At 38.8% G+C, this 20,956-nt stretch overlaps 1 protein-coding gene and 1 long non-coding RNA gene across 2 annotated transcripts; both read left to right on the forward strand.

The window, feature by feature from the left end:
- Nucleotides 1–421: 421 nt before the first annotated feature.
- On the forward strand, nt 422–1,654 carry LOC113498766. Its single transcript, XR_003401038.1, has 2 exons — nt 422–1,250; nt 1,336–1,654. It is a non-coding gene; the product is annotated as an uncharacterized LOC113498766 (long non-coding RNA).
- A 3,403-nt stretch (nt 1,655–5,057) lies between these two features.
- Nucleotides 5,058–20,543, forward strand: LOC113498649 (rho guanine nucleotide exchange factor 10; the record flags this gene model as incomplete). The annotated part of the gene is made up of 11 exons (XM_026878743.1): nt 5,058–5,327; nt 6,572–6,748; nt 10,753–10,912; nt 12,454–12,683; nt 14,153–14,275; nt 14,828–14,977; nt 15,324–15,522; nt 15,923–16,140; nt 16,454–16,711; nt 17,098–17,274; nt 17,494–20,543. Coding segments are annotated over 11 exons (3,582 nt in total), but the record flags the coding sequence as incomplete, so codon positions are not given.
- Nucleotides 20,544–20,956: the final 413 nt, after the last annotated feature.

Below are 20,956 nucleotides of genomic sequence, written 5' to 3' on the forward strand. Positions count from 1 at the left end.
ACGAATGAGAACGAAGCCGGGAAGAGAAAATTGAGTAGAGAGAAGTGAAGGTTTGAGGAAGGTTTCCGAAATCAAAATGGCATCGACGTTTGTGTTGCTAAAGGATGCTAGAAGGTCGGAATGGTGACTCGGAACACTCTGGGCATTAATATGCACGACGTTAAAATTGTTACGATGTTCAGAGAAAAGAGAAGAAATTTGTTCGTGTAAAGAGGGAGTAGAATTTAAGTCGTCCGCGCTAACATAACCGCAAGATTCGGAAGAGCAGGAAAAAAAACTATCATTAAGCTCGTCGAGAGCATCCATTAAATAATTAAAAATAAATAAATTAATATATGTATAATAATATTTTACACTAAATTAATAACTAATAAGCACGTAGCAATAGCAACGACCACCCTTCTCGCCGGTGAATTAATAAGAAATAAGTACATTCCAACACAAAGAACGACAAACAGAAACAAAAAAAAATAAAAAAAATAAAATGAAACAAATTAAAAGACATGAAGCCAAATCAGGTAAAACACTCACGCGCAAGTATTAATGAACGCAGCAAGAAGATGTCAGTTAGACACAATTTGACAGATGTCACTAGGAAATAACCACAGATTCTGCAAAGTATGTATTACACAATTATAGGTGCACTGACCTTTAAATTAAATATTAAAAGTAATAAAGTGGCAACAATAAATATAGAACTGTGCACAACAAAATACAGTTATACCTTCAAGAAGTTATAGAACTATTTTAAAAGTAACGGAATTATAGTTAACGCAAATTTAAATTGAAGTACCGACGAAAGCAAAAGAGATTGAAGTTAGAAGTGAATTAGTGAAAGTGCATGATGTCTTCAGTTCCGACGCCTCGCCTTTCGCTGAGCCTTGGAGGTCTCTGGGGCGTCTTTAAGAGGACCAGGGTCGGAGCCGGAGGTCTCAATGGCGCCAGTAGGAAAACGGGTTGTCAACTCGTTGAGCTCACTTACCGTCTCAATCTTCCGCCGAATATTGTCAGGGCAAAGGATCACTATCCTGCCCTCAGTGGTCCAGCACTTCGTGACGCTGAAATGTTTCCTGGCGGCAAGGAAGGCTTGATGTCGAGTCTGAGTCAGAAACTCAGAAATGGTGATGCCCGAGCCCTTTAACTGCTTCTTGCCGTCCCAAACAAGCTGCCGATGCTCTACCTTGAAAAACCTCACTAGGATGGGTCGAGTCTTCTGCCTGGAAGGGCCTAAGCGGTGACAAACATGCAAGGTATTGTCCCTTAGTTCTTCCAATTTTAAATTTCTGGTAATAATGTCCGTCACAACTGTATGCAGATTTTCTTCTGGTTTCTCAGGCACCCCATGAAGCAGCAGCACCTTTCTTCGCATGAGGGTCTCATGCCTGTCAAAACCATGGCCAAGCAACTCAACTTGGGATTTTAACTTAGACAGTGCTTGCCAAACAAAGGTCTTGAAGTCCCTGAAGTCATTGCTGATGGAGGTTATGCTGTCTGATGGTTGACCTGCTCCTGCAGAAGCTTTGACCAGTTTATCTTCATATTCAGCCATACGGGAATGGAACAGCTGCTCCAGATCTGCCAAACTGCTTGAAAATTTGTTGTCCATTGTGTTGAAAATAAATTATTTTAACTAGCAAGAGGGTGGTGTACTTGCTAAGTGTCTTTCATTTAATAATTTTAAATATAATAGCAAAACTTTTTTTTTAAATTGAGGAGCTCACAAAAACACGTCTGTTCACTGTGACTACACACAGAGGAAAAAAAAAAAAAAGATAATGTAGAAATGTGAATTTTTACATTGACTCGACCGGGGATCGAACCCGGGACCTCAGAGCTAGCGACACCTTGAAACCGGTGCGTACGCCACTCGACCACGGAGGTCGTCTTTAGTTAGGTATTTTTAGTAATAATGTAACATTGTGTATTTTTTATGTAATGATGCTTGCATTTATCACAGTGCTCTAGTTTTGCAGCTGCAATTCGCATTATTTACGATGTAAATACTATTTATTATATTTTCTTATCTTTGTATTGAGAATTGAGCTTGGGCAGTGTGGATGTACGTATTAATAATATTCCAGATATCCAATATAGCAGTGTCAATCTAGTATGTAATGTACTGGTAATTCAAGAGATCTTATTCCTAAGTCCTTTTTGGCATATCTAAATGTTTGTAACAGTGCATAATGCGTGTTCTATTCTTACCAATGTAATTAGGTACTTTTGATCAAGTAAATAAGCGTCATTTTATGTACTTTGTGTTGGCACAAACAATACTTTTTTTTATAAAGAATGACGTATGAAAGTTACTCGCAAGATGACCGTCATTTATTTTTATTGTTTTTGACGCCACAGGACTCTAGTCGTTTTCTGTTGTTTCTACAATACATTCAATTTAATAAAACTTACTACTCGATATCGATTTTCTCATACAAAGGTGCCATAAACTCTTGAGAATTATATGCGAATCTTAAAATATACGAATATTTACAATTGAATATTGCGGTTTATCGACGCATAAACCATTAGGTGTGTGTACAATTATGACTCGGGTCATTGCAACAGATAAAGCACTAACTGCAGACAGAACGACGTCGGTTTAACTTTATTGTGACTTGTACAATCATTTTCATACTTTATACCCCTTGGAATATTGTGTGTTGAGGCGTGATTTAAGAAATTGTTTGCAGTTTTAATTATTCAAACTTTTTCGAACTCTTTTGGTATCGCCCTCTTTTCTTTTCATTGAGTCTACACCAAAACAAAATGTTATAAAAAATATGATTACCGCAAATTATTTTTTTGTTGCCAACACAACCATGCCACCTACCGCGCAAACGTGGTGATCAATGTTCAATCCTTTTTCAATTGCTAAATTATTTAGGACACGACAAAAAAATAAACAAAAACAAAAAATAACATTTTGTTGTACCGGGAACACTTGTAGATATAACAACTAATTTTACTAGGGAACATTTCTATTACATATTAATTATTTAACTCAAGGAAATTAAAGAAGCTTATCACCAACTCAAAAGATCACAATTTTTGTTCGGTGAAGACGCGACTTAACAAATCCCATTGAATATGTGTTGTGTATTTCTAGGTCTTTTGTAAATAATGCGTAGGTATATAATTAACGATTATTGCTCATAACCTTTGATAGTTTATGTTTTGAAAATGATCGACACAAGTTATAAAACTGATTATGTATCTTAGTAATGTTTAGACTCAGACTTGTCTTAACCTTGCAGACCTTGCTAAGGATTATGTAATATCTAGGAAATGTGGTCATTTAGTGATATCACTCTTATCAATATAAATGTCAAGTGTTAAATGCATGCTTCCTTGTGAACATTAATATAACGAGATCAAGTATGCATTATTAGTTAAACTTACTCACGTATAGATGAGAGGTAGGCCGTGACGCCAAACTCACTGAGCGGGACTTTTCGCGAGTTCGATCCCGGCGAGAACGTCGTGATCGACGAATGCTTGTTTTAAGCCTGAATACAGCAGAAGTCGTTTTTTTTAAGTATACTTTCTTTACAAATCTAAACTATTGATGGAACAATTCTGATTAATTCAAGACATACAGTTTTTATACATATCCATACCATACCCCTGTATTACAACGCTTAGTAAAATAAAACCGGGTACATTAAATTTAAAAGCCAGAGTTATAAGCAAGCCTCTTCTATCAAATGATTATGAAAACAGAAGTAAGTAGTTCTTATTTATTCACTTTTACGAAATCTAGCGACCGCTCGAGAAAAACCAACAGTTGCCTAACAGTTTGCACTCAGTTTCACACATTTAGGTGTTTACTAGTATTCTCAGTCAAGGTAAATTAAAATAAATGTGAAATTAAAAGCTATTTTTGTTTGGTTATACCAATGGACTACCACTAACTTTTGAGGATAATCAGTGGCTATCTATGTTCGACATGTGCTCTTATACGTTTTAAATAAAACGGTACTTTTTTTTAAACTTTGAATTTATAGTCTTAAAATAGAAAAACTAAGAACTAGTTCTATTCGTTCAAAGAAACTGTAAGAACCTTGAACATAAAAAATATAATTGCTGCTTTTTGCAATAACAATAGAAGCATGAACAAAAATATGTTACTTCTATTGCAAGCTCAATTGGCACCTAATAATTGAATTACTCAGATTATTTAGTGTGTGGCAACACCAAAACACTATATTACATTTCGTCACATAGCCAAATAAGATCGAAATGTATTCGCGACTTCAATACAACTCATACATAAAACATTTAATAAATATTGTATAACCGTTGCTACATTGTTTATTTAACCTTCAAGCCGTTCTTTGTTTAGTATTTAGACAACTAATTGCCCCATTGTCGCTTTTGACATCAGACGATTATACCAATTTAGCGACTTTTTGCTGTGTCTGAACAATAAAATTGTTGTTGACTAAAATCCATCTCATAAATAATATAACAACCGTTTAAACTGTTATCTAATAACATTCCACCTAATTGAGTTTGATTTTATAGCTTATTTATTACAACATTTAATTTGGCATAATCAATTCTCAACATAAAATAGATTGCATAACTAAAGCTTACTAGTTTGTACTACAGAAAGTTATTGACTTGTACAGAAAGCCATCCGATCAGCTCCAGTTTTTATTACGAGTTTCACTACTAATTATTGTTTTCTATCATTAAATGTACGTCTTCCGTGTTCGCTAATTGCCCATATCCTGTAAATTACGTCACGATGTGGGTTAAGCATCTTAAAGTTCCAAATATCCATATAAATTTAATTCTAAAAAAAAAAACAGGAGACAAGGCTATTGCTGACATAAAACTGTGAACGTCACGAAGGTATCTGTGCTAATAAATCTATCGTGACTTTTTCATTATCCCATAAATCCGTAATATACAGCTCATGCGAAGAAACTTGAACCTAAGATTTTATTCCTCGACTTTTTCTCCTTAGGTTTTTCTTGGACCATCTATGGTAGATAAAGCAGGTCTTTTTTACTTTCGCATTTTTTAAGGATACCATATTCTAAAATCCTTTTCAATTAGATTACAATATAGGCACGGTATGTAAAAATTGTTTTTTTTTTTCGTTCAGGAGCAGCGGTCAGTTGCGCAACACGCTGAGCCGCGCTCGTGAGCTGTGCGAGCGATGGCGGAGCGGTGGTGGAGCGTCGCCGGCGCCGCCTGCCCCCCCTCCCGACGACGAGGGAGGGGGGCGCCTGGCCAGGTGGTTCAGCGTGCGCAGGGGCTCCTCGCACCAGTACGACATGCATGGACACGAGACGGACAAGATGCCAAAATTACCAGAGGTATGGACAACTCCAACATAACAACAGAATGACGAAGAGAGACCTTCGAATAGGCAAAACTTGGGACAGGCTAGCCTTGGGCCACAACTCACCAGATTACAAAGTCTAAAAATAAAGAGTGGAGGTGGTGTGATCCTTACATGTATATGTTGTACTGTAGTAAGCCTTTGCTTGACCTAATCTTCTGACGTTCAATACAGAATCATTAATAAGTTGTAAGCAGGCACGTGGTGGCCCAAATCGCAGAAATAGTTTTCAATGCATTGTCTCCAGTACAAACGGTCTTTGTAACACTTTGTAGAACACTGCAGTTCTCGCAACAACTATTTACTATTCACTTTGTATGAATGACTGGTTTTCATTGAATGATGGCATAAACAAGGAATGCATTTAAATAGACGTATTTATAAGTCCATCCCGGTCTAGTATAACTGCGAGCTATAGTGGCATTTCTGCTGTTAAATTGCCTTTATCCCTTTACATTGCTGTGTTATAATATGTAACATTATTCATTAAGTGTGGTATAGTATAGATGATTCACAATTATGTATATTTAAGATGAATCATGATCGGGTCATTGAGTAGTCAGTCAACAACAAACCGCAGTAACGAGTGTATCGTAGTGCGCGTCGCCTCCGCCTCGACGGAGGTCTAAGTCGCTAAACAAATAATCTATTTTAACATGTGATATAATGATGTCAGATTGGTTCACAGTCAGCTACCATATTGGATACATGTACACGATAGTAATTTTCTTATTTCAGTTTATTTTTAGTGGGACGACGTGAATAACGTGTGATTCGTAAATGTCAAAAGTTAATTCAATGTCAGTTCGTTCCTCGACAATATCGTAGACATGTTTTGTCCGTTCTGCATGAACATTCTTCATGATAAGGCCCATTATACGTTGACAAGTTTTAATGTAAGTCACGTGGTCGGTTTGGTGTTACTTTTGACGTTTACGTTTTATAAGTAAGACAGTGTTCCGATGACGCGATTTGTGACGTGATCGTGCTGCAAGATTACAAACGGCCAGTGAAAATGTACGGCGCGGCCGGAAAGCGTCCTCGAAACACGTACAGCAGCTGAATAATACACAAGTTATTTCTGTGCGTTTAACAGACACGGGCATCGAATAGCGTCATCGGAACAATCGGGACTCGAAGCGAATTTAATGAACATTGAGTTTGTGTAGAACAGTGCATGATGTGCAAAGATGTACAATTGTTGTGTGACGTTTTCAGTTGGAGGAGGACTTGTTCTCATGCGGGGGCGAAGTGCGAGGGGGCAGGGTCCCGCCGCCGTCGCTGGGCGCGCCGCCGGACTCGCTGTCGCCGGTGCAGCTGCGGCGCCGGCACGTGGTCGCGGCCATCATACACAGCGAGAACTCATACGTCGCTACACTGCAAAGGCTTATCAATGTAAGTTATCAAAACACTAAGTATCTACATCGATCGAAAATCGATCTGTTAAGTGCACGAACCTATGATGATCGCAACGGGAAGATCGAAAAATGGGAAAATGACAATTAACAACTTTTCTTAATTTAACAAACAAAATGGCCCTTACTATACATAAATGTGATCAGCTGATCAAAATTTACACGAAAGATCCAGTGTTTCTTCCTCGAAAAAATTAGAGTAGGTAATCAGAATGTCACTTGTATGGGTACAAGTAATGACACATTTACATCACATTTTCTATTATGTTAAGACGACACTAAAAACATGTTATACAGGCAGAGGCTTCCTTCATAGTACCAGTTAGAAGGCTAATCTATTTGAGCAACACACGTTGCATAAACCCATTACATGAGAGTAAATAATAACTTACCTTACATGTAAATCCTCCGTGCTTAGCGTTCACTCATTAGTCCCTCAGCTTACTTCAAACAGTTCACATTGTTAGCTGCACGTATGTAATCGTAAATAAGTACCCTTATTCTATTGTTGCATTATAAGTGCATGACAGATGTCAATAAGCTACGGAGATTAAGTGACATCGCTCATTCGTGTAATTGATGCTTGTCATAGTCCGCTCATATATGTCTGTAGGTACAAAGAGTTTGCGTGCAGCGCACAGGAAACGACCAATTTGTCTTTAATATTTACACACAAATATTAAACCAATTGAACACAGAGGCAAGTAAATAATGTAAATAAGACAGCAATATAACTTTAGCGAATACTACGGGCATTATAGCAACAAGACAAGACTCTAAATATTTGCCTTGTCCAATTATGGTCAACCAAAATAAGCTCACTGTCAACAAACCGACCAGCTAATAGCAGTTACTGTACACGAACCGGTTTAACTATCACAGTATCTCGGATCCTAGTCGCACTGTTTGAATAACATACGCTGACATTTCTCATGACTCCGGTGAAATTCGTGATCGTGGAGGAAGCACGTTTAGATTGATGGCATAATGGCCGGCAATTATAATACGATCATAACAACTTGAGTTCCCATTGCGTAACAACCGAATTGGCAAATGCATGCTAATGTGAGTGGCACTTTTGTTTTCTACGAAGGAGGTCCGTGAGTGACTTGACAGGGCACTTAATTAAACAGTAAGTTGACTTGCTTGCGTGTTAGACGTTAGCGCCCATGTATCTGCGTTTATTAATGAGATTACCTGTTCTGAAAGTAGTATGCAGGGTAACTTAAATGGCTACCAGATACCAGAGTACTTACTTGTCTTATGTAACTAATTTTATGCGCGCAGTATGACTAGTGATTGAATTTGTCTGTCCTTAACTTGAATAATATCTTGTCTTGTTATTTGATTACAATCAAACGATATTGATGTAGAGAAATCGTGCTGTCAGGATGGTATCATCGACATTCTTGTATTACAACACACAATTGCCTGATTAACATTACCATTAAAGTTATTGTCTCGCTACACTCTCAACACAAACAAACAAAAGCGAAAGCTTTCTCTAAACAACCGTATTTACAGTTTATTATTTTCGCAACTTTCTTTTTTTCTTACAAATAAATGTATATGTATTTTGATTACACACAAAGCTGTACAGTGAACAGGGAACTGACGTTGCATCGGTAATGTCAAAAATCTCAACCAAACGTATGTAAATATTAACCTGTCTGGCCCACTTCAGCATTGTTTCGCCCACAATTCACATGCCATAGATTAGCATATTAGGAAGTGGGGCAATTTGAATAGGCACTATTTGCAAGCGAGACTGTACGAGGTCGTCCCTCTGTAATGAAAATAGCGCCGACAACCACTGGGCTGTGTTTAATGCGGTAAATTGGTACTTTTGTTCTAAATAGAGTAAGTACTGTGAAACATTTCTAATGAATACATGCATTATACACGCCCATTCTGTATGAGTAACTCTCGGGCACTACATGTAAAACGTTTCAGTATTGGTAACGTTGATAGGTTAGAAAGCTGCTGTATCCTAGTTTACTAATCCTTTTACAAAATTCTGCGCTAGATTTTCCAAATACATTAGTCACTATACATATAAACCCAATGTGTGTTACATTGGGGGAATATTTAGTTTATTAGAATGATTAAATAAAACTTGTTGTTGACCTATCACGGACGTAAATTTCCTTATTGAATATGTTGTCAAGCCTAAAATGTACTTCACAGTAGACTGCGCCCACAGCGCGTCATGTCCCAACATGATAACAGTATTGTTTCAGTTTTATTTATCCTTATATAGCATTGTTTCCAATGACTAACAATTAATATTAAACAAGTACCATCCTTAACCTGCTTTCGCATATTTTGATTCATATTTCATGATATTAAGTACATAATTATCTAAATGAGCGATGCTTCAGAGAATCTTCTGCAACCAGCGGCCTTGTCTGTCTTGTAATTAACTCTATCTTTTCCATCTTGGTATCTTGTATCATAATAATGATTCTCTTAGCTATTGTGTTGGGTATACACACAATTATACTGCTACCTCATCATCGGTTAAATGTCAGTTGACAGAATTAATCAAATCTTAATAAGAGATCTTTATAACTATGGTTAAAATAATTTAATTACAACTACGGGTATGCTTTTCAATAATACTTCACAAAGAACATTCCATTCGATGTCTCTTGCACCGTACCAGTAAAGCTGATGTAAGACTAAGCAAAAAAGGCAATAAAACAACTTATCCATTAAATGTGACATAAACAACTGACCATTTATTAGAAAAAAAATCCAGAAACAATTACGTAAACTTACGTAGACGTGAAGGCCACTGCGGGCAGAGACAATGTGAAACCACTTGAGTTAAATGCACAAAACGGAATTCACAATTTACCTTTGTCTATGGCGAACAGAAAGGTATGCTCTATGAAATATGACGCTCGCGGAAGCAATCTTGTACATTATGTAGTTTGTAGTGGACAGTTTGCCTCACAAGACCCAAGCCTGGCATGTACACAATTTACATTCAATACGACAACTAACTATAATAAGAAATGACGCAACTTATGACGGTATTACTTTTTATGTGCCCCTACCTGAACACCACACACCATTAGAAGTTAGAACATCTTTTCATTGGACTTTGATTATTTTTATATTGCGTTGTAAAAAAACTGACCGGTCTCACATTTACAAATGTAAATTAATACCGTAACGCTTGTGCATAATTATGCGGCTGATGTGTATAATTATGTTACATTACAATCATTACATAGCCGTCAGGGACATACAACTTTTTACTCATGTCTATGCATTATATCATTAAATGACAGATAAGTAAACAAACGCAATCCAATGTAACTATTATTTACTTTGTAATGTGCATACCTTATATTCATTTTGTTTATAAACCGTAACCACAGCATATTACTTAGATCTCGCCATACTCCATCATACACCACCACTCAAACATTGCGATATTCAGTAATTGAATTATTTCGCCAGCAGAACTGGGCAAATGCCAGTAAATAGAATTATTTTTTAGAACATTTCAATAACCATGTTTGTAACTCATGTAATTAGTGTTAATCTAAGATTATAATTAAACTGAAGTTTACTATAGCAAGTTACTAAACAATGAGTGAACACCTGTGCCTATCGTTTCAAAACATAGTTTTATTGTTGTAGTCGTTACTATAAGCCTATATACAATACATTAACGTATATCAACGCAAATATTTGTCTAGCCTTTAACCCAGACTTCTTCGGGGTTGTCTTGCAGACTACCCAGATTGCCTGTAGAAGACACCAAAACTACGAATGGCAGCATGCCCATTTGGGTTTAGCCATTAAGAGTCTGTCAATATCTATGGGCGGGTGTCCTTGAAGATTCCCCCGCTTTACCAAAAAAGACTAGGTACTTGATTGATTGAGTACCTTACAAGATACGTTTATGACTCGATCTTCCCAAGCCAATTTACTCAACGCTGAAAATTACAATATGTGTGTTTTCTACAGGACTACAAGAAACCCCTCGAGGAGAGTAGCCCAGCGATTCTGAACGCAAGTAAAATCCAGACTTTGTTCCACCGGCTGCCTGACATCCTGCAATGCCACCTACACTTCCGCACTGCGCTCGCTGACTGCGCGCGAACGTGGGACCGCGATGAAAAAATAGGTAACTAAGCAAAAAAAATTTTCTTTAGAACAGAAATAATTAGGTAGATTTTGTCGTGGACTAGGTCAATGACCGAATTAGCAGTCATACGGTTTTTTATGCACCGAAATTTTAAAAGAGCGATGTCAAATGCGATCTTGACAGTGAAATTGATCAACGACATGACGTGTTATCAAGTTATCGTATAAATTCAAATAATTTCAAATAAAAAGACTCTTTGTCATAAACCTGAATTGTATAACTTGCTGGAGTTATTATTTTCAACCCTTAATTTATTGGTCTCTTTGAGAAATTTGTCTTCTCAGTGTTTCCGCACGTGGATAGCGCTGTATGTATTCTGTTATATTGTTTTGAATTTCGATCCTATTGCAACATAATACAGTTCTATACACTCTCTTTAAACAACATACTCACGCACATTTTCTAAAACGCTGAACAAATGATTCAAAAGGAGTCCTTTACAATAAGTTGACACTTTGGTTTGTCAATTGTGCCTACCTGTTCTCAGTTCCGGGGATAGTGTTCCTCTTTTTTTATTTTATCCCACGTTTTTGCACTTCCTCCTTGCACAAAGCGTTTCCACCACCCTCTTAGCTTTTTATTACCTTTTTTTGAAGAGCAGTAAATAGGTTATTAGGGTTCTTTTAACGGATGCGGGCTGTGATAGTATGAAATTTGTCTTTAGGTACTAACTTGTTCATCCTTGTTAACCCGCATGTGATAATGTCTGTATCTTTGATACTTGATACAATTAAATTGTGTACAAACACGCACTGACGTGTAAGGTACGCCATAGATTTTTAACTTGTAATAAATTGATTTAAAGAACGATCTCGCAGTAGTGTATTTAATCCTTGTATCGCGGAGGTTTGAATTCATTTTTTTTTCTTTTTTCATTCAAATCATATAAAATTTATAACACAAATATTTACGTAGTTTTTTTAATAAAACTAATCAAATTCAGAATATAAATCGATTAATGATTGTGTCTAATGGCAAAAAATACATTTGACATCATAACCGCAAAAAATAAGGATGTATTAAACTAATAAAGTCAAAGTAAAAAACAAAAATCAATAATGACTATTTAAACTTAGTTTAAAGTTCATGATTTCAATCTAATATATTATTATTAGGAAGGTCGATGTTCCCCATTAACTTTTCTTATGGAGCATTGCAAAATGTTCGTGCTGCAGAAATTACATGCATCCGTTCACTAATTTCAAATAAATGTCAATTAATTCTTAAATTATCATTTGAGTGAATTCTACGGTTAATTTATTTTTCATCAGTATGTTTATATACACTTACTTCACTTATCAATAATGATCTTAAATGCAAAGTTTTCTTTCAAAGTTTTGCTAAAGAGTTAATGCAGTTTCTTTGCCATCAAGCAAAATCTATATATCACATTGTTTTGTAAAAATGTAGTACGCATCATGCGTGGATAGATGGCATAAATATCTCACTCCAAATTTTCGTAGTGCCGGGCATTATCAAATCTCAACAATTAGGTTTATTACCAATATTTCTTCTTGCAGGCGAGGTCTTTTTGAGCGCGTTCTCAAAGGCCGTGGTGCTCGACGTGTATTCGGACTTCATCAACAACTTCTCTGTTGCCATGGAGCTCGCTAAGATCGAGTCGAAGCGCAAGTCAGCGTTTGCTGACTTCTTCAAGGTCAAACAGATCAGCGCTCACGACCGACTGTCCTTCTTTGGCCTGATGGTGAAACCCGTGCAGAGGTTTCCACAGTTCATCATGTTTTTACAGGTATGTTAATAATAATAAAGCTAGGAGTATATACTTTTTAGTCGAACAACAGTTTAGCCTGGTGCTTTTGTGATGCTCTGATGAGTTAAAAGGTGTATTCTTTTACGAAACGACGTCATCCCATAGTATGATTGTTCAATTGCTGGTCAAAGTTGAGATACTGTAGTCCGGTTTTGCAGTGAAAGCATGCGTTTAAGCTAACTGCATTGATATCGTAAAAAGGATAGATAGGTCCGTATAACAATGCGAATTCAGAACTACCATTGTTCTTCTGTGAACGAGGTGTGACCTCTTCACAATGTCAAGTTTTTGCGTCACTGGAACAATCTGGGCTTTGCATTTTTACGATGTTCTCTTAAAGGATGTTCAACCAAGTAGAAAAGTTTTGATCCCAAAGGTGGCTTGCACTCATTCATATGAGAGGGATTTGGAAGCAGTTTAAATCATTGATTGTTACACCATATTGTGACATGAAGATATTATGCAATTAGTTATGAAAGCTGTGAGCTTGTCATTATCTTGATATCAGTTTTCTGCAGTAATTAGTTAGTAGAGGTCTAGTCGCATTTAATTTATCTATAAACATGACACATCGCAACTAGAACTGGATATCTAATCCAGCTGAACATTCTAAACTATTTCAAAAAACTCGAAAATCATCATTTATCAATTCTCCTCCGTCTTTTATTAACCAGTCTACCTCTATTTGACTATTAGCTATCTACCCATAATAAAACGGCTTTAAAAATATTAAAATATGTGACAACATACGCAAAACTATTATTAATCACCTCAGCACATATATTGAATAGCAAATGTAATTTAATACTTCACAAGTTAGACCTTTGGATCCGACGCGGCATTATTAATTCAACGTACGTTAACACCTTACATGACAGGTGGTACCATGTCACCGTAGAAAATCGCTTAATAGTTTACTATGTATTTAATACATAGGTTACAAATTGATAGATTTTCTGCAGTATGCACGTGTGACAAACTCGTGTGCACAACAGTAACTGTAGGTACTGTTAACTGTAGATGTTTTGTTTAAATCGTTTTGCGGTTTTACTGATTCTAAATTACCTGTTGTATTGAACTACCTGATGCTCACGACATCTTTAATGTATTTTCATAGAGATAAATTTGGGATTTGCAAATCAGTTTTAGACTTCACGCAACTTCTCGTTTTTGGAACAACATTTCATTACTGTTCTGCTTCTATTAATGAAAGCGTAATTGAATATATACCTTAGCATTCCTCAATAAATGAGCTATGTAACACTGAAATAGTTTTTGAAATCGGACCAGTAATTCCTGAGATTTTTGCGTTCAAACAACCAATACACAATACTTTAGCTTTGTAAAATAGGACTGTCAAACGCTAAACATAAATATGTCTTATTTCATCACAATATTAAAAAATTACAAAAATGACACAAAAGTAAAAATATACTATTTATTTTTAGGACCTTCTAAAACACACTCCCCCGGGCCATGCTGACCGCGTCTCCCTCCAACGTGCCTTGACGAGGCTAGAAGCCCTAGCCGATGCCTTGAACGAGAGGAAACGAGATGCTGAGAGGACACAGGTAATATTTAAATATGAAGCTTACGTTGCGGGTTATAAGTTTACTTTTATCTGTAAACTAGCTTTTGCCCGCGACTTCGTCCCCGTGAGTAGAAGATACAAGTTATGATTTACCGGCCCTGTTTTTCACATTTTCCATTGTTTCTTCGCTCCCATTCGTCGCAGCGTGATGGTTTATAGCCTAAAGCCTTCCTCGATGAATGGTCTATTCAACACAAAAATAATTTTTCAGTTCGGACCAGTAGTTTCTGAGATTATCGCGTTCAAACAAACAAACTCTTCAGCTTTATATATTAGTATAGATTATATATTAGTAAAGATTCTTTTTAAATCCATGTAAAATATTTACCTTAACTTTTGTTTAAAATGTGGAATATTATGGCAAAATTCGCAATAGGTTGGCACGTAAATGATAATATTACCTACCACATTTTCTCTTATTTTCACTTTTCCCCCCAAAAATTAATGTACACATACATTACGTCAATTCATTTCAATTTTTCCTCTTTCATACCTTACCGGTATGTAATAATTATAATGTTTATATCGACAGGCTTTCCGCGCGGCATTGCGACGGCTAACGCGCGGCGGTGTAGCGGGCGCAGGGGGCGCTGGTGGCGCCGCGCGGTTTGGTGCCGCGCGACTACTCGCCTCGAGAGCCGACAAGCGGCATCTGTTGCGGCAAGACGACTTGCTGCAGTTGGTAAGATATATCAATTACATTTTTAACTACATGTACACTTCAAATAAGGTTTAAAGTAATACTGATCTTGTAATTTTCCGAACTAGAAATTAAAAAGCAATCCTACTATAATAATATTATGAACGCGAAAGTTTGTATGTATGTGGGTGTTTGTGGCTGTTTCACGCAAAAACCACTGAACGGATTTACATGAAACTTGGTTAATAAATAGTTTATAACCTGGATTTACATATTTTTTATCCCGATTACATGTTCCCGTGGGACTATTTTCGATTTGTAACGAGCGGACCCGTGAGCCACAGCAATAACGATCCAGTCATCTCAAGTGACATAAATATTTTTACAGGAGTTCAACCAATCTGGTGGTCTAACAAAATGCAAGCCGCGTCGTCTGCTCCTACTGAACGACCTAGTGGTGTGTGTGTCAGTGGGTGCGGGGAGTGATGACGCCGAGCGGCTCGGCCTCAAGTGGGCGCATCCAGTGCAAGACGTCGAGGTGCTAGATACTGGCACCTCGCCTACGCTTAGCAGGGTGCTCGCTCAAGGTAATATAACTAACTTTAAAAGATGTTTTACTAGTCATTCGGGTGTATAGTGAAATATTATTATTATGTCATGATTTAGGAACAAATGCCTAGAAAATTAGGTTTTCAACCAATTGTTCAATGGATTTTGACCATAACCGCATTTTAGTCAAATTTCATCACCTGGTGAAGATTAATATTTTGTATTGTTGTGATTTTGCCACGATATGTTCTTAAGCTATAAATGAAATTTCTATCTAGTATCTTTCGCAATTATTATCAATACTGCACCAAAAACATTGGTTTTGGTGCAGTACTGACGATAAATGTCATAAAAAAGGTCACCGTTCGCTGGCAGATCATTTTACTTTACTTGTGATTAATAACCTTCATCTTAAATTATGTTCTATGTGTCCATCAGGTATGAACCGCAGCGGCAGTCTACGATCAAACTCGAGCAGTAGCGTCCCGTCCACGTCAACAGGTGACTCCCTCTGTAGTGAGATGTCGGCGTTGATGCACGACTACGAGACGGTGTCCCGCATGGCCGACCTCGCCGCCTCGCTGCGCATGCCCTACCCCGAGCTAGGAGCTGATACGTTTAAAGCGCTGCTGCAGAACATTCAGCAAAGCATACAGGTGAGGCTAATTGAGATGAATTTCGTTTTTTTTACTGACTAGAATATTATGTAAAAAATCACTTTTGTTCATGTGGGCCCTAAATAAAAAATATATTCTTTAACTATCAATCTTTTACAGTCTTGTACGTCTTGTAGTCTAAGTAAATACCTCCTTTTAAGTAAGCATATACCTGTGCTAGTAGGCCCCGCTCTTCAAACCAATAAACTCAGATTATTGCACTGATAAAACCATGAGAATTGGATATTATGGCAGTAAATATCAATCAACAAAGTAAAACAAACCAATTAACTAACAAACATCAATCCCACAGAAAAAAGACGACGAGATGGCGTGGGTGGACTCATGCTGTCTACAGCTAACCATCCGCGGTCGCGAGGAGCCTTTGACCTTCCGCGCCAACGAGCCGGGCGCGAGGCTGGCGTGGGCCACCGAGCTGAGGCTGGCACAGCTGGCGCAGGCCTCCGCCAACTCACCCGCCTGGAGGTTCCCCTCGCAACATGCGCCTGCGCATAAAATGCCGCTGTTCGTCGCGGCAACGCCCGTGTATTCGTCACGGCAACTTACCGAGGTGCGTTTCTGAAGTAACCTTTTTTTCAATTTTTACTGGGGAAATTCTATTGCATTTGAATTTGCGTACCAATAAAACAAATTAATTAAGCAAGACTGTGATTCCATAAGGGCTAGTTGTAATAGATTTTTGCTTCTTCTTATTCTTATGTGTTATATAGACTTTTCTTTTTCAGGGAAATAAACAAGATTTCTTTTAAGAATATTTTAAAGTCCAAAAAAAAATCTTGAAATACAGTCAATCAATCATTAAATTTGTCAATACAAGTAACCCTTAATGAAAGAACCGACATATCATCTACTACCTGTACAAAACGAATAAACATATATAGGGACGGGTTCCCTTAAATTGTTCTCTCTTCTATACTAACAAGCTCCCACACGCAGGTCCGCTGCGGGTGTTTCTACACGTGTCGCGGCGGCGGGCGCGGCGCCCCGCTGCGGCGCGCGCGCTCGCTGCTGTGGGTGAGCGCGGCCGGCGCCTGCGACAGCCACGTGGCCGTGCTCACGCACCGCGCCGCCAAGCTCAAGACGCTCGTCACGCTCGACCTGCCCGACACCAAGGTACACACGAACACGTCATCATACACTAATAATCTCCATGTAAGACAGCCTTTAGGATTAAGGGTGACCAATGAACAAAACCTCAAGCTGAACATCAGCGTCGATCAACATGGCTCAAAAATGCTAACTATAGCTACATATGTTACTCCATCAGCGATTACAGTAAAACTAGCCTTAGAAGCATCTTGCTTATTACTAAACTGTTCATGCCCTTTTCAGGTTACCTCAATGGAATTCGCACGTGGTGTACGACAAGTAACAACGTTAAGTGGCGACACTGTATGGCTCGGTACCGAAGATAAGAAAATTATCATATTCTCAGCAATTGAACCCGAAAAACAAGAGAAGTTATCAGAAGTACCCACGATCGCGTCCATCACGCAGATTCGATACCATTGCGATGCTATGTTCGTGGGCCTGTCTAACGGGCGCGTTTCGGTGTACCGGCGGAACCACGACGACTCGTGGGCGCTGCAGGAGCCGCTGGCCATCGAGCTGGGTGACCGGCCCGTGTACTGCGTGTTGCCTGTCGACGGCATCATATACGCCACATGTGGCCGCCGCGTGTTCGCTATCAACGCGCTCACCGCTGAAATCATGCGCATATTAGAACTCAAAGGTGACGGTGACCGATCTGTAAAGTATCTAGCGCACTCAGGTGTCGGCCTCTGGACTGCTTTCTCAGATTCGACGTACGTGAGTTTGTATCACGCTGAAACTTTTGAACACCTGCAAAACATTGACATCGCAGCTGACGTTGCGAAGACGATCGGCGCGCGGGAAGGAAGCAAACCAGCATACGTATCAGCCCTGCTGGCCTGTCAGGGCCTGCTGTGGGTGGGCACGACGGCCGGCGTCAGCGTGACCGTGCCCCTGCCCAAGCTGGAGGGTTTGCCGCTCGTGGGCGGACACATCGCCGCCTCATATCACGCGCACGCCGGACCCGTGTCCTTCTTGCTCTCGCTCATGCCGGAGACCAGAGATGTGGACGTTAATACGGTGCGGCGGAATCTTTCCAACGCTCGCGCCCTCGCCGAAACCGTTAACACACTCCAAGAGTTTAAGGAGGAAGATGGCAAAGAAGACACAGAGAAACCTAAGCTGGAGAGAAGAATATCAGAAGAAGCCAGCCCATACAGACCACAACGTGTCCAGTCTGCTGTGGTGCGACGGAAGAAACCAGGTGACGTTAGGCTTAGTAAGACTTTACCAAAGTGCGCAAACCTGAATGCATGCGACGTATACGGTCTCTACGGAGATCTGATGTTCGTAAAAGACTGCGTGGGAGAAGCAGACGTGAATGGGTCGGGAGGCGAGGCGCTGCGGCGGAGCGACCCCGAGCTGGCCGCCATCCCCTTCCGCGTTAGCACGCTGGACCGGCGTCTGCGCATGCGCGCCGGCCGGCCACGCAGCCTGGACCTGTCCAGCTGGTCGGTGGACTCGCGCGCGTCAAGCCTGTGCACGTCGTCGGGCAGCGAGGAGTCCATGGCCCTGCGCGGCGTGTCTCGCACCAGCTCGGGCGCGTCGGGCGCGGCGGCGCTGGCGCCGGTGGCCGTGTCCACGCCGGACTCGGGCTCGGCCAAGTCCAGCGGGTCTGAGCGCTCGGAGCGGATAGGAATGCGCGCGGACGCGGGCGAGCCCCGCAGCGCGGCGCGCAGCCTGCGCGGCGCGGACTTCGTGGTGGGCGAGGGCGCGGCGCGGCGCTCCGTGCTCACGGTGGTGGGCGGGCGCGGCTACGTGGACTGGCGCCAGACGGCGGACGCGGCCGAGCGCCCGCAGCCCGCCGCCGACCCCAACCCTAAGGACGCGCACCTCATCCTCTGGGAGATGCGCTTGTGACCGCCGCGGCATCCGCTCGCCCATCTTCCCACGGATGTAGTTTTGTACTTCGCGATTTATGTGTCATATTTAATTTGTCAATGGCCTGTAAATATAGTGCTAATTTTGTAGACTCGTAAGGTTTCCTCGAATGAAAATACGATGCTACAACACCGACACGTCCGTTAACGTTGCAATAGAATAAAATTCGTTGCGTGACTCAAAAGTTTACTTTTGTAAATTATGCAAAGCTTTAAATTGTTTTCGAAGTTGAAGCTCGCCGCTGGCTCGACGTTTACATCTGTTTAGTATTAACGTGTTAATTAAACTGGTGCATTATTTTTGTGATCATCTATTAAAATGTTGATAAATTCGTAAAGATTTTATATCGTATGGGTGCATTATATTTAACTGTATGTTTAGGGGTCACTGATAGTGCTGGTTTTAGAAAGATTTTTATGAATACACATCACACTTTGTATGATGCTATCTCACAATCAATATTGCGTATCTGAATATATGTGTCATAAAACAGAAACTATACATTTGATTTATGTTTTAAAACAAATTATAATATTTTTCTGCAGTTCAATTTATTACGATATTCTCAATTCACTAGCTAAACACAGATGTATTTGCCACCAAACAAATTGAACCATTGCCAGTAACGCAAAGTCAGACCAACATCAATGAATTTTTAACAGTGTGTAACAAATTATATAAACATCAATTTATCATTATATTTTCGATTTGAAAACTAATATATAAATAACAAGAACCGCCTTTGTTTAGAATAATTAATTACATTTGTAAAGTTGTTTATATCAGAATAAACCCTGTTAACATATTATTAGTTTGTGTCAGTTTTAACTTTGTACTAATTAATTATATTATTAGTTGTCGATGTAAATTGGTTGCATAACAAATAACATAATGGTGGCCTTATTATGTACTTGAATACTTCCAGTGTATGATTTGTATAGCATTTGTTTAAGCTTTATTGTTAGACATTAATGTCGCTTTAAGAATTAGACTGATTTAGCTAAGCGTTAAAATGTAACTGTTAATGGAATTATTAGTAAATAAGATGAACGACGACATTTTAATGTTTGTAAAATTCCTGTGCACTTCGATGAATGAATGCAACCGCATTTGAAAACTTGCACCTTTATAAATCGAACGAACAGCATATACCCGTAAAACTAGAACATGTTATTAAATTTATTAATGTATTTCTGAAGTTATAATTGTCTACAGTGTCTTGTTGCATACGGTCGCTACGTGTGAAACTTGATCATGTTTTGTCGAAGTTAATAATCTAATTATCACTTTACAACACATGTTGTTTTCCCAATAGTTATATATCTTACAAGTCTATTAAAGTTAATCGTTACGATATTTGTTTTCGGTCAGTAATCTCACAAAACAAGTATTTGTTTTGATCGCCCAAAGAATTTCATTATAAGTCAGGCATTGAATAAATAATACACAAAACATATGAAATTTCAATGTGCCAAATTGTAAAATATCAGATATCTACTTAGTGCTATATGTACATACATTATGTACATATTGCGAACATAAATATCATTTTATGACATGTATTTCATTTTTCATTGATTAAGCACAAATTTAAATTACATGAGATATGAAATGCGTTATTATTAAATTTAATTATTTATGTAAATACAGTTGTAAAATCTCAAATAACCATGTCAGAACTGTTTTTGTTTATCTACAACTAAAAGAAAATTGGATTATTTATGCTGCAAAATGTCACAAGTGTACTTTTGTGTAAATAAAGTTTAAGTTTATACATATACAGACTGTATTTGTTGTTTTAATCATATAAGTATTTCCTTAT

This window comes from Trichoplusia ni, chromosome 11 (assembly GCF_003590095.1).
Source record: "Trichoplusia ni isolate ovarian cell line Hi5 chromosome 11, tn1, whole genome shotgun sequence".
In the NCBI taxonomy this organism is placed as follows: domain Eukaryota; kingdom Metazoa; phylum Arthropoda; class Insecta; order Lepidoptera; family Noctuidae; genus Trichoplusia; species Trichoplusia ni.